Source organism: Babylonia areolata, chromosome 5, assembly GCF_041734735.1.
Source record: "Babylonia areolata isolate BAREFJ2019XMU chromosome 5, ASM4173473v1, whole genome shotgun sequence".
Taxonomy (NCBI): domain Eukaryota; kingdom Metazoa; phylum Mollusca; class Gastropoda; order Neogastropoda; family Buccinidae; genus Babylonia; species Babylonia areolata.
The window spans coordinates 52,345,103-52,358,197 of NC_134880.1; the positions used below are offsets into that span (position 1 = coordinate 52,345,103).

A 13,095-nucleotide genomic window follows, 5' to 3' on the forward strand; every position below is an offset into this window, starting at 1 on the left:
CTCGTCACGTGTTTTTGCTTAGCTTGACGTAAGCATTAAGTGGAACGGTGGTATGGTGCGTTTGTCACTACTACGGTGGAGACAGGCTTGAAAACATCGACAGGCGGCAGCAAGTAATGATCTACTAAAAAATACTTTGCTGTCTGAACATTTAACGTTTGATTGATACATTGTATCCGATTCTTTGTTCCAAAATGAGCGTCGATGCATATGGTCCCAGCTCTCAAACACTTACCTTCCTGGAAACCGAAGATGGGGCCGACCTTTTGGGCGCCGATACACAAGGCTCAGAGTTCGATTACACAGACTTCACCCTGCCTTCACAAACCCAGTCTCAGACTCAAGCATCACAGGTTGAACTTCAGAGTCAAAGTCAGGTAAGGATGAATCGTGAAAATATTAACTGGTGAGCTAAAAGTTATGTGCATTGTGTTGCATTGCCCGTGTTCTAACTTGAGTTGTTCGATCATTTCGACAATGTGGGTTTTCGTCCACTTCTTAAAAGCTATATCGCCACAGTATTGGTTTCTTTGGGCATTTGTAATCAAAGGCATTATATTGTTTGTATTTTATGCTGGTAGCTCATTATATCAGAGAACAGTTTGAATTATTTATTGGGCCCATGACACGTGGCGTTGTTAAACTTACCATGACAGTTATTGAGTTTCGTGTGGCTATATTTGTTTCGGTGGGGATTTATAATTTTATTTTCAGTATTTTTCTGTTGAAAGCTAATTATTTCATAGACCAGTTTGAATTATTCACAGAACTCAAGACATGTGGCTTTGTTTTTGCTTGGCATGTGGCATTTGAACTTACCAATGACATGTGTCTTGATGTGGCTCACCTGTTCAGTCCATTTCGTCTTGAATGTTGAGAACTTGAAAGCTAAGTTTGTTTGGTATCTCATTTGGTCAGTATTGATCATGCCAAATATGTTGACCAAACATTCACCTCTGAGCAAAAATTATTATGAATGATTTCATATTTTGTTGTTAGTTTAGTACACTCATAGTATAATTCACATAAGTTTACATTGTTCACAGTGGAGTAAAAGTGATATGGGCCTGTGGCACTTGTCTAAATTTGATTTGATGGCCCAAGTTCTATTGGTCATCACTATTTCATTCCAAACACATTATTACTTACATTTAACTCTGTGTGTGTGTGTGCTTGAATGTAAGCAGTTTCAGTTTCTCAAGGAAGTATTACTATAGACAAATCCATAGATGAATGTATATCCACGCTACACCACACTTGCTAAGCGGATGCCCAAACTGCTTAGCAGATGCCCAACCAGCAGCATAGCCCAACACACTTTGTCTTGCCTTGAGTGCATGTATTTGTGTACTTATCAGAGTTTATTTCTTCTACAGGATTTAGCCAGAGGACTATACTTATGTTGCCATGGATTCTTTTTCAGTGTGCAGATGCTGCTCACGGTACCATGGTTTATCAACTAATCTGATTGACTAGAAGCTCAGTTTGATTTTGAAAACTTGGGAGAAAGGGCAAGAGCAGGATTGAAATCCAGACCTTCACAGACATTGTCTTTTCAGGGATGTGAGAGCTATGCGAAAAGACATAAAGCACTTTTTCATTTCATTGAGGAAAAAAGTGTCAGTTACTGAGTTAGTTTGGGGTGGCTGCTCCAGAAAAGCCCCAGATGGCATTCCTAAGACCTGTGCAAATCCTGAGAGAAAATGGGGGAAGGGGTTGAAACTTAGGTACGGTGTTGCACAAGCTCTTGTGATGCTACTGTGTATTTGATGACAAAATTGGGTGAAAAGAAAAGAAGAAAGCCACACTCTTTTCATCTGTCCCAATAATGATACTGCGATAGGCCCATTTCAAATCTGTTATGTTGTTCTGAACCAGCTCTTGTGCCAAACATTATGTGCTCTGAATTAAAAACAGCAAACAGACAACAATAAAAAAAACACGATTCACTCCCTGTCCTCGGGAGCTTACTGATGTTCCTATGGCCCGGTGTGCCAAAATGTTTTTCACTCTAAACCTAGCTTTAACAGGAAACACACACACACACACACACACACACACACATGCTGGTATTAATGCATACAAACACTCCCAACCATACACAGACACCTACTGTACAGACACAGACGCATGCACCTGCACACACGCATGTGCGCCTGATCTTTGTCCCTATTCAGCCACTAGGTCCATTCCTCATTTTATGCAACAAAAACCACAACATTTGACAATGTTGTTTTTTGTGCTGAAATTATGTCAGCGGTGATAACAATGGATGGCTGCAGTTAGTATCAGTAAATATGCTACTTATATCTGGGATCTATAGCTGATGTTCCAAAGATTCACCTCCATTACCCCCTACCCATCACCTTTCCATCACTAGGGTCTTTCGCAGCCCCCCCCACCTCTTGGCTACAATATGCTTTTTTGATTCAGTCCCTCTCGCATCCCTACTTTAGCCTCTTGACCATTCCACCACCTTCCTACACCTTCCGAGCAGTGACTGATAGTATATTTTATTTACGATTGTAAATTACTGGTAAAAAAAAAAATCAAAATGTCAAGTATCTTGATGGGATGATTCTGCTGTGCACATGCAGGTCTGCAGAAGATCAAAGAGTTTGCCATATTTGCCACTTTGTGAGGGGGACATGCACTTAAAAGTTATATCCTAATTTTCCAGTGGAAGAATCTTCATATCCATCATTCCATGGTTTAGTCTCAGATTTAATGTCAACAGTCGTGTGAGATGATAATGCGATACATACAGTATAGATGTAATAAGTGTGATCCCAGAAGAGTGGGAAGGGTCGTCACCAGAAAGAAAACAAAGCAGCACTCCCATTGATCTTGCACATGATACATTTTTATTGATTCTTATAAATACAATAGTATTATTGGTTAAGATAAGCAACAACACCCACATCAGGATCAATGCACCTGGTGACCCATTTCTTTTGGTTTTCATTTCCATTGGCAGGTTTCGTCTTATGCATTCATGGGCCTCAACATCCACATTCACTTGTATTCATGAATGAGTGGCTAATGTACATGACCATTTTTACCATGCCATGTAGTAGGCAGTTGTACTCCATTTTTGGGGGGGCCGGGGAGAATACAACTGTAAATACAAGATGATAAGGTAATACCTGAGTTTGGTCAGCGATCTGCACTTGGTTGACCATTCTAATATGTATAGGTGTCAAAATAAAACATCAAAGCACTCTTTCAGTTTTCACAACATTTTGCTTGAAATCATATGAATATTAAAACTACAGATGGTAGCTCTAGCTCTAGTAAACTTGTAGACTTTGTACAAAGGACTCAAGTTAATGTAGTGGAACTTAAACTTTGAGTTATTCTTAGAAAATAGTTCCTTAACTAGAAACAGAAATTGAGTCTATTATAAGACCATGTGTAATATTAATAGGTTGGATTTTTTGTTTGTTTGTTGTTTTGTTTTTTTCATTCTTTCAGTGCAGGCATGACACAATGTGAGACAAGTGAAACTGAAACTTAGGCTTTGTAGGATGTTTGAGGAAACAAATGGCAACCATTGACAAAAAACAAACTGTCAGTGAGTCATGATGATCATTGGGAACAAGCAGAGAACTTTTTCTGTTACATCATGTAAATGTTGTATCTTATTCCAGTGAACAATGACATTAATTGTTACAATAAAATATTGGTGATTGGTAATAGGTGAAAAGACATTTCTGACTTCATCACATTCATGTAAATTAGAACAGTCAAACAGCATTGCCAGACAATTCCCCAAATCAAAGAGGCTGAGACTTTGTTTGATTAAGATGTTCAAAGATAGATCTGTGTGAAAACAAAAGCATGAAAATAATGACTCATGGAAGAGTGGTGACTTATATGTTGGCGTAGAAATGAAAATTATTGAATTAAAATTACTAAGTTAAGGTAAACCGAAAATTCTAAAACAAACAGCTGAACAGTACCATACTTTTGGCCCATTGTGCCCTCTTGAACAATGCCATGGACTCAGATTTTTAAGGTTGTACTTGCAGCTCTTTCAGCCATAATCCTCATACACGCATAAAATTTATCAAAGATTATTAAGTAAAGACCAAATTGCACACAAGGGCTTTAGGCAGGATGAGGATAGTGCTACTGTCATCAATGACATCACAGACATGTGCCTGTTCTTCAGACCAGTTCTTTCCAGACCAGCTGGGCATGCATGTTTATCTTGTCAGGTTGTACTAATAGTTCAGTAGATAAAAGATGAAAAGTAAAACCCTGATTCATGCAAAGTGAAAACAGAAGACTAAAACTATCAGTGACATTGTTTCCTATTTACTGATTTCAACAACAGTAGAGATCATTTCTTTGTTTCAGTTATAATTTAGAGGAGACATTCATAATCTATGAACTCTGAATTTTTTTTCTGCAAAAAAGGACAGTAATTGCTAAAAAGTCAAAATAATGTTGTTTTATATATTAACAGGTTGGTTAATTTCAGTTATTATATGCATTCTCTGCCAGTTAATTTCGACTAATTCGAGTGTTGTTGTTTACTGAGCTTTCAACATATTGCTGTGCAGCCTCAAAGTATAACTTAAGTCTTAACTGATCAGAGAGTTAGTAATTATCTGTTTGTTATTACTATTGATATTATTATTATTGGTATTTATCACTTTTGCAGTTGAAGATTTTGTTTAAGATATGATCTTGGTTTATAAAGGCAATTCAATCAAAACATTTTTGATTCTATGTCAATACAGGTGAATGGACCAGAAACACCTGCACAAAATGGAGTTGACTTATCAATCAACCCGATCGCACAGGGTGTGGGGGAGCTCAACTTTGAAGAGGAGGAGGAGGATCAGTTCTTCATGAAAGATTTACCCAAATATGCATGCTCGTGAGTTTTTGTTTTGGTCAAGTTAAACTGAACACTGCCACATAACATGTAATAAAAAGCAGTCAATGTGGTTTTAGGCAACTTTCACATTATCACGACTGTCAGTTGCCATTTACCTTACAAATTTTAAGTTGATCATATCAGAAGGGGAAAAAAATGTGCAGACATGATTTATCAGATTAAGAAGAAGTATGTTATATATTTTTTGACTTGTCAAATTTTATTGATCAAGAAAAGTAAGATATCATTCTCTGTTAGAGTTGGTAGCAAACAACCCCACAATGAGTCTTCTCAGACAGTTCAAATTAACCACTTCTCCTTTTTTATAATTAAGAAGTGAAAATGAAAAGGGAATGCGAAAAAAGAAAATGGATGAAATCACTGATTTTGAAGACAAACAAAATCAAGGAGAAGAGAGGAGGTAGGTGCCCCAAAAGATGCTCAGTATCTCAGTAGGCTCTCCACACTGAAAGTTAAGTGTTCAGTGGCAGTCAGAGGTAGAATGTTTCATGGCATATTGGCAGTCTAAACAAGCAATGGCCATTTGGACAAGGGAGGTAGAATATTTGAAGGCAGTTGGAGCAAGTATTGGCCATTTGGACAAGGGAGGTAAAAGTGTGTGATGGGAGTTTAAAACAAGCAATGACTATTTCCATGATATATACATTGTGTGTGAATCAGTTTGACTATAACCAAAACAGGAAGCATTAAGTCATTTTGGCAAAATGGCCATAGCCATTGCATAGCGTGGGCTCCATTCTTTCAATCACTGTATACCTTTCCTCTTCACGACTTGGAGAAGCTTTACTATTGTGACCATTGTTCTGTTCTGTACATTTGTTGTTGTTGTTCTTTTCATATTGTTTCTTTTCACATTACAAGTTCATTTTCTTGTTTTTATAATCTATTTGATATTGTTAAATATAAAATTGACTCAGTGACAAAAGGTGGGCAGAGACAAAACTTTCATTTCAAAATAGATATTGACCAGTACAAATGAATAGCTTTGTTTTTTGAAAGAATTAAAGAGTTTGCATTAACTGAGATGATTTTAAATGAATTACATTCACAGTGTTATGTCGGAATTTCATTTTGTATCTTTTAAAGAATATGATGGTTCCTTTACACTTAATCCCTTCCCGTCCTTTCAGGTCTTTTTGAAAAGCCCATTAGAGTCTCCCAAACCACTTCAAAGACATTTGGCCAAAGGGCCTTTCAGTACCAAGCACCTTCTGTCTAGAATTCTCTTTCTCTGGATCTCTGTCACACACCAATGCTGTCCTCTTTCAAAACAAATTTGAAAAACTACCAGTTTATACTGGCCTTTGGATGTGATGAAGCATAATTGTTTGTCTGCAGTCTGCGTACTCCCACCCTTCCCGTCTTTCTTTTTTGTATGTGCTCGTGTTGGTGTTTACAGTGTATATGTATGCATGTGTGTGCATTTGTTGGGCAGATTTTGTGTATATGTGTGCACGTGTGTGTGTGTGTGTGTGTGTGCAATTCATAACATTGTCTTGGTGTTTATAGATACATATGATATGCATTGGGTTTTTGTTCATATACACATAATGTGCATTGTTTATTTTCATATGCAGTGCATATGTATGCCTTGTCATTTAACATAGGCTTCAAACTCAAAGGAACATTCTTTAACAAGTGTCTTGATTGTTTGATTTGGTCAGATATTGTGGCATCCATGACCCCAACTGTGTTGTGTACTGCAACGCTTCCAAAAAATGGTTCTGTAATGGACGTGGGAATACATCAGGAAGGTGAGTACTTAGACGAATGACTACTGTTTCATGCATAATAAGCTTTTTTAATGATGTAAGCATTTTGTACATCAGAAAACATAAGTCCTTGGTTTGGTAGGCTGTTTGTAGTCCTTTTGTGAAAATAAAAATCTGGATGACTAAGGATGATAAACGTAATTTGGATGTCAGAGGAGGAGGACTTTTGAAAGTTACTTATTGTACTAGTTATTATAGATCTATAGATGGATGAAATTTCTGAGAAGCTCACATTTCATAGTTTTATGTATGACTTTTTCAGACTTGTCTGATTGGTCAATATTGGTGTGTACCACAATGTATATTCATGTTTTAAATGTTTAGCTATCAAAGCGATAAAAAAAAAAAAACATTATTTTTCATGGTTATACATATCTTTAAAAAAAAATTTTGCTTCTGACAAGTATCAAAATATTCAAATGTGGACGTGTCACCTATGTCTAAAAAATAATTTTTCAAGAACTGAACAAGACGGGTCTTACATTGAGAGTTACTGCATTGTGCATTATTTGTCCCATCTCATCATGAATGTTATACATCATCAGTGTGTTGCAATGTATTGTACAAAAAAATCTGTTATGAACAACCTTTTCCTTTGTTGTTACCAGTCACATCATCAACCACCTGGTGCGTGCCAAGGCCAAGGAGGTGACACTACACAAGGACGGCCCCCTGGGAGAAACAGTGCTGGAGTGTTATAACTGTGGCTGTCGTAATGTCTTCCTGCTGGGCTTCATCCCTGCCAAGGCGGACTCTGTGGTGGTGTTACTGTGCCGTCACCCATGTGCCACCCTGTCCAACCTCAAGGACATGAACTGGTCAGTGGTTACCCTCGTCTCCTCTACCTGCCTCTTTGTTTGCTATGTCTTTGAGCATTAGTGCAGTAAAATCTCTTTGTCTCAAATTGTTGGGATTTTTTATTCAGCTCTCTGGTTGGTTCCTTGATATTGGAAGTGAGCTTGAAATTACAAAAAATGTTTAGCTACAGCTGAATAAGAAATGGCCAATGGTTGCATTTGGTGTCTGTAGTAACTTTGCCAGACTTTTTTTGTAAAGTTTGCTTTTGCATCCAAAGGTTCTTATGGTCATCCTGCAACATAGTTCAAAGACAGTATGCTTTTGAATGAAGGGGTTATTCTGAATCAAAGACATAGTCTTTATCTGAAATTTGATTAAGCACCTATAGGCATTCATTGTTAGTTCGGTTGCTGTGTTGATTTTTCGTTTTGAGATTCTCATGATGTAGCGTGGGATGTCAGTGTGTCACTGTCAGGTAGACTAACGTGTGAGTGATGGTGCAGGGACCCGAACCAGTGGCAGCCTCTGATCCAGGACCGTCAGTTCCTGTCGTGGCTGGTCAAAGTGCCGTCTGACCAGGATCAGATGCGCAGTCGTCAGATCTCTGCCCAGCAGATCAACAAGCTGGAGGAGCTGTGGAAGGTCAGTCTGTCCCACAGGGTGATGGAATCAGAATTGGAATGATTGTATTACAAGAGAAATTAAGTGGCGTGGTACAAACACATCACTGTCCTGATCTGCGTTTAGAATCCCTTTAGCCCAAACTCCTTTTTGACATATTTGTCCAGTCATTTATTTAGGATGATTCAATATTGTCATTGCAGTTCAAATGAAAATCTTATTCAGTTTCAAAAGATATTGATATCCAGAAAGTCCATACTTGACCATGAAAATAGTTTTACACACTGTGGTGTGTGAAGTAAAATGAAGTGTAAGATACATAAGAGATCATATGTGGCATCAGTTATTATTGAAATTAACCAATGAAGAAAACAGACTGTCACAACAGTTCAATTTTTTTTTTCTCCTACAACAGCCTCATTAGTTATTGTTGATTAAAAGGTACAGCACAGTGAAACGTTTTTAATATCTGGTTTTCTGTTGTTATCCAGGAGAATCCAGAAGCCAGCCTTGAAGACCTTGAAAAGCCTGGAGTGGATGAGGAACCTCAGCAAGTCCTCCTCAGGTCTGTTTATCAGATCATTGGCATTTTTACTACTACTTATTGTCTGTTAGTCTTCTTGGGGGGAAGGTATACATTAATGTGTATTAGAAATATATGAGGTAGGGGAAGTTTGGAGGGAATGCGATAAAATCCAGCTGAACACTCATTGTGATAAGCATTATTGTGTACTGTGTTTCTGACAATACAGATAGTGTGTGCTAGACAAGTTTAGTTTCACAATACTTGAAAGGTAATTCCCTACTACTTTGTATTCACTGATGGAAGTTTTCTTGGGGGTCGCTGTTGAGTTGGCTTTTCTTTTCATCAGTTAAAGTTTTGACAGAATAAACTTTGCTCTTTACTGCTGTAATATAGCAGATATATATATATATATATATATACTGATGTAAGTTTGAATTGTATGTCTTTGGGGTTTTTCATAGACATTTTTTTAAGCTTTTGTGCATCATGCCTCCAAGTTGAGGTGGGTTTGTTTTGTTATTGTTGTTGTTTAGTTCTCTCTTCTTTTTTTTTTTTTTCTTTTTTTTTTTTAATATGGTGGCCTGTTTATTGATGGAATTCTCTACATCAAACAGACTCAGTGCTGCTTAGCTCATGCAACCCAGCCCCTGGTTATTTTTCTTGGATCAGGTGTTGTTGTGAGTGTTCACAATCAAATCTCCTACTTATTCATGTTGTATGCTTACAGTTACACCATGTGTGTGTGCAGATATGATGATGCCTACCAGTATCAGAACATCTTTGGCCCCCTCGTGAAGCTGGAGGCAGACTACGACAAGAAGCTGAAGGAGGCTCAGACCCAGGACAACATGTCCGTGCGCTGGGATGTGGGTCTGAACAAAAAGCGCATCGCATACTTTCATATGCCGAAAGCAAATGATGGTAGGTGGTGTGGTTTACCAGGAATATCTTTTTGTTCTGCTTGGCTGTTAATCAAAGTGGTTAGTCTTTGTGATTTGGAGTGGCTATTTTCATGTGGACATTTTTTCTCTTGATAGTTGTTTTTGTGGAGTGATGGCCTAGAGGTAACGCGTCCACCTAGGAAGCGAGAGAATCTGAGCGCGCTGGTTCGAATCACGGCTCAGCCGCCGATATTTTCTCCCCCTCCACTAGACCTTGAGTGGTGGTCTGGACGCTAGTCATTCGGATGAGACGATAAACCGAGGTCCCGTGTGCAGCATGCACTTAGCGCACGTAAAAGAACCCACGGCAACAAAAGGGTTGTTCCTGGCAAAATTCTGTAGAAAAATCCACGTCAATAGGAACAACAAATAAAACTGCATGCAGGAAAAATGCAAAAAAATGGGTGGCGCTGTAGTATAGCAACACGCTCTCCCTAGGGAGAGCAGCCCGAATTTCACACAGAGAAATCTGTTGTGGTAAAAAGAAATACAAAACAAATACAAAAGCATGGCTGCATGTGAATGAGTCAGCGCATTGAGTCTTACTTTACTAAGAGAAATGCGCCATGCTAGTGCCATTGAGTATTTTGATTATTGCATGATTGTTGGCGCGTGCAGAAATGAAGCTGATGCATGGAGATGAGCTGAGGATCCGCTACGTGGGAGAGCTGCACAAGCCATGGTCGGGCGTGGGGCATGTCATCAAGATCCCTGACAGTATCCTTTCTTCATATATCAACTGTGGGATTTTTTGTTGTTGTTGTTTTTTGTTTTTTTCCCAAATGCCTGCTTTGGATGCACTTTTTTTTTCTTTCTTTTTTTTTTTTCTTTTTTTTCATCTCTCAAGGCCTATGCAAGTTGGGTTAGGCTGCCTGTCAGGCATCAGCTTAGCTTAGCAGAGTGGTGTAGCATATATGGATTTGTCCACACGCAGTGACGCTTCTTGAGTAACTGAACTGAACTGGACAGCGATTGGCATGTTCCCTATATTCTTTTCCTGTTGTTTGGTGCGTTATTTAAGCGTATTATGTATTTCAGCATATTATGTAATGTATTATTTAGGCATACTGTGTAAACTATTAGGAGTCAAGTATGCAAATGAAATTTCAGGACCAAAAATCATTCATTGTACATGTTAGGCAGAAAGGGCTCTTTGATATAGCGTGGTTCAGTGCAAGTTGCTTTTTTCAGGCGGTAGCATGATAGAAAGATATACCTCCAGTCCGGGCATTGTGAAAGATTGTAATTTTGTTTGTTAGTCTGGTTTCAGCAAACTGGAAATAGAAAAAAGAATGAGTCTTAAATTGTCGATGCATCTTATTGCTGACCCTACAATTATTAACTGTCATGTTACACTTGCTGTAGAACTTGCTGACTCTAAAATTGTCCACTGGGCTGTGTTTGAGAACCTGGTTGTATGTCCTTTACAGTTGTCAGATTACAGCGATGAGGTGGCCATTGAGCTCAAAAGCAATGCTGGGGTGCCTTCAGAGTGTACTCACAGTTTTGTTGTCGATTTTGTTTGGAAGTCCACCTCTTTTGACAGGTTTGTGTTTTTTGTCTGTGATTGATTCAGTGTGTATTTGTGTGTGTGTGGAAATTGTTATCCTTCTGCACTGTTCTCTGTGATACCTGTTATCACCTGAACTTTCAGTGTTTTTTTTAGAAGTCATAATAAGGAAAGTGCTGAAATTAAAAGATCTGATTTGATTAATTAAAAAAGTACTGAGACAACTTTTTACTACAGGTGTAAATTTTAACTGAAGATGTTATCACTGAATATTTTACTATCGCTGACTTGACAAGTCATTAACCCTGCCTTTTGGCTGCAGTTCTTCCTGGTGTCTTTATTGTTTAACTGGTGATGCCGAACAGGAAAGATATTAAGGACAGTTTTAGCTTTTGTGCTGCTGAGAGAAAAACAAGAAAAAAAAAGAAAGAAGCCAGTAACAAAACAGAAAACTAAATGCCTTAACTCTTTCATCACCACGTTTCTGTGTGAAAATCACTCCTCAGTGTCCAAATATATTTTAGACTCGATGCTCTCAGTCACAGGCTTCAGTTCGTCTTTGAACATTGAAGTTGACTTGTTCACTTCAAACTTGGTCAGGCGGCGAAGGTTAGTCATTGTTCTGTTGCACTGGAAACTGGCTGCAGCTGTCCAGCTTTGTTGCAGTTTGAAAAACGGTCGCTTTCATATGACCCCTTGATGTCAACTAAAGTCGCCTATGGCGGTGCACTGTTTACTCGACTAAAACCGTCTATGGTTGCAAAAGAGTTATTAAAAAAAAAAAAAAAAATTTAACCTGTGTGTTCTGACATCCGTTGACCAGGCAATACTGGACAACTGAGTTTAACAGCATATCAAGATCAGAAAACATGGTCCTAATGGAGTCCATGCCAGCAGCTGTACATATCAAGCATGGTGCAAAAGTGCAGACACTCGGAAATGCTGGTAGCAGTAATAAAGGCATTAGCAGCAGATGAGACATCTTAATCATGTCTGCAATTGAGTGATTGGATGATTTAGTATTTGCAGCAGATAAGACATCTAAATCATGCAAGCAAATTAAGAGACTTGATGATTTTTTTAATTTCTGCTCCTTTGCTTACATGCAACTGTTTTTTTCTGCTCCCCTATACATGGAGACAAGATTGCACTTGATCTGAGTGCTGCAGCAGCCTTTGGGGGCTAGTTGGCCTTGGGGGACCATCCCAGCACTGACTGTCCTAAAGCCCTCTTTGCTGAGAGAGTGGGGGTGTAACTTGAGCAAGACATTTCCACTGTTAAAAAGTTCTAGCTCAGAGAGTGAAGAGCAGTTACTTCCTCTGCTGTTCTGATGGTCCTAGTCAAACACAGCTATCATATACTACTGTTTTTTGGCACGTCTATACATTGTATTGTATTACTTTTTTTGGTCACAACAGATTTCTTTGTGTGAAATGCAGGCTGCTCTCCCAAGGGATAGGGCATCGCTACACTGAGAGCGCCACCCATGTTTTTGTATTTTTCTCTGCCTGCAATTTTATTTGTTTTCATAGCGAAATGGATTTTTCTACACAATTTACCAGGGACAACCCTTTTGTTGCTGTGGGTTCTTTTACGTGCGCTATGTGCAAGCTGCACACAGGACCTCGGTTTATTGTCTCATCCGCATGACTAGCATCCAGACCACCACTCAAGGTCTAGTGGAGGGGGAGAAAATATTGGCGACTATGGGATTTGAACCAGTGTGCTCAGATTCTCTCGCTTCCTAGGTGGACTCATCACCTTTAGGCCAACACTCCACATGAAGGTGTTTTGGTTGGTGTTGCAGGATGCAGGCAGCAATGAAGACGTTCGCTGTGGATGAGACCTCAGTATGGGGCTACATCTACCACAAGCTGCTGGGCCACGAGGTGGAGGACGTGGTGCTCAAGTGCACACTGCCCAAGAGGTTCTCCGCCCCTGGCCTGCCCGAGCTCAACCACTCCCAGGTCTACGCTGTCAAGACAGTGCTCCAGAGACCCCTCAGCCTCATTCAGGTG

The 13,095-nt window shown here is 39.1% G+C and overlaps 1 protein-coding gene across 3 annotated transcripts in view; it reads left to right on the forward strand.

Moving 5' to 3' along the window:
- Positions 1-21: 21 nt before the first annotated feature.
- Positions 22-13,095, forward strand: part of LOC143282162 (regulator of nonsense transcripts 1-like) — a 34,168-nt gene continuing 21,094 nt past the window's right edge. For all 3 annotated transcript variants that reach the window (XM_076587714.1, XM_076587713.1, XM_076587715.1), the window contains exons 1-10: positions 22-377; positions 4,749-4,888; positions 6,574-6,663; positions 7,290-7,499; positions 7,983-8,121; positions 8,592-8,665; positions 9,375-9,547; positions 10,186-10,284; positions 11,005-11,113; positions 12,885-13,092. In XM_076587714.1, the coding sequence (XP_076443829.1) occupies positions 195-377; positions 4,749-4,888; positions 6,574-6,663; positions 7,290-7,499; positions 7,983-8,121; positions 8,592-8,665; positions 9,375-9,547; positions 10,186-10,284; positions 11,005-11,113; positions 12,885-13,092 (1,425 nt within the window). In that variant the 5' untranslated portion in view covers positions 22-194. The remainder of the gene's footprint in view (positions 378-4,748; positions 4,889-6,573; positions 6,664-7,289; positions 7,500-7,982; positions 8,122-8,591; positions 8,666-9,374; positions 9,548-10,185; positions 10,285-11,004; positions 11,114-12,884; positions 13,093-13,095) is intronic.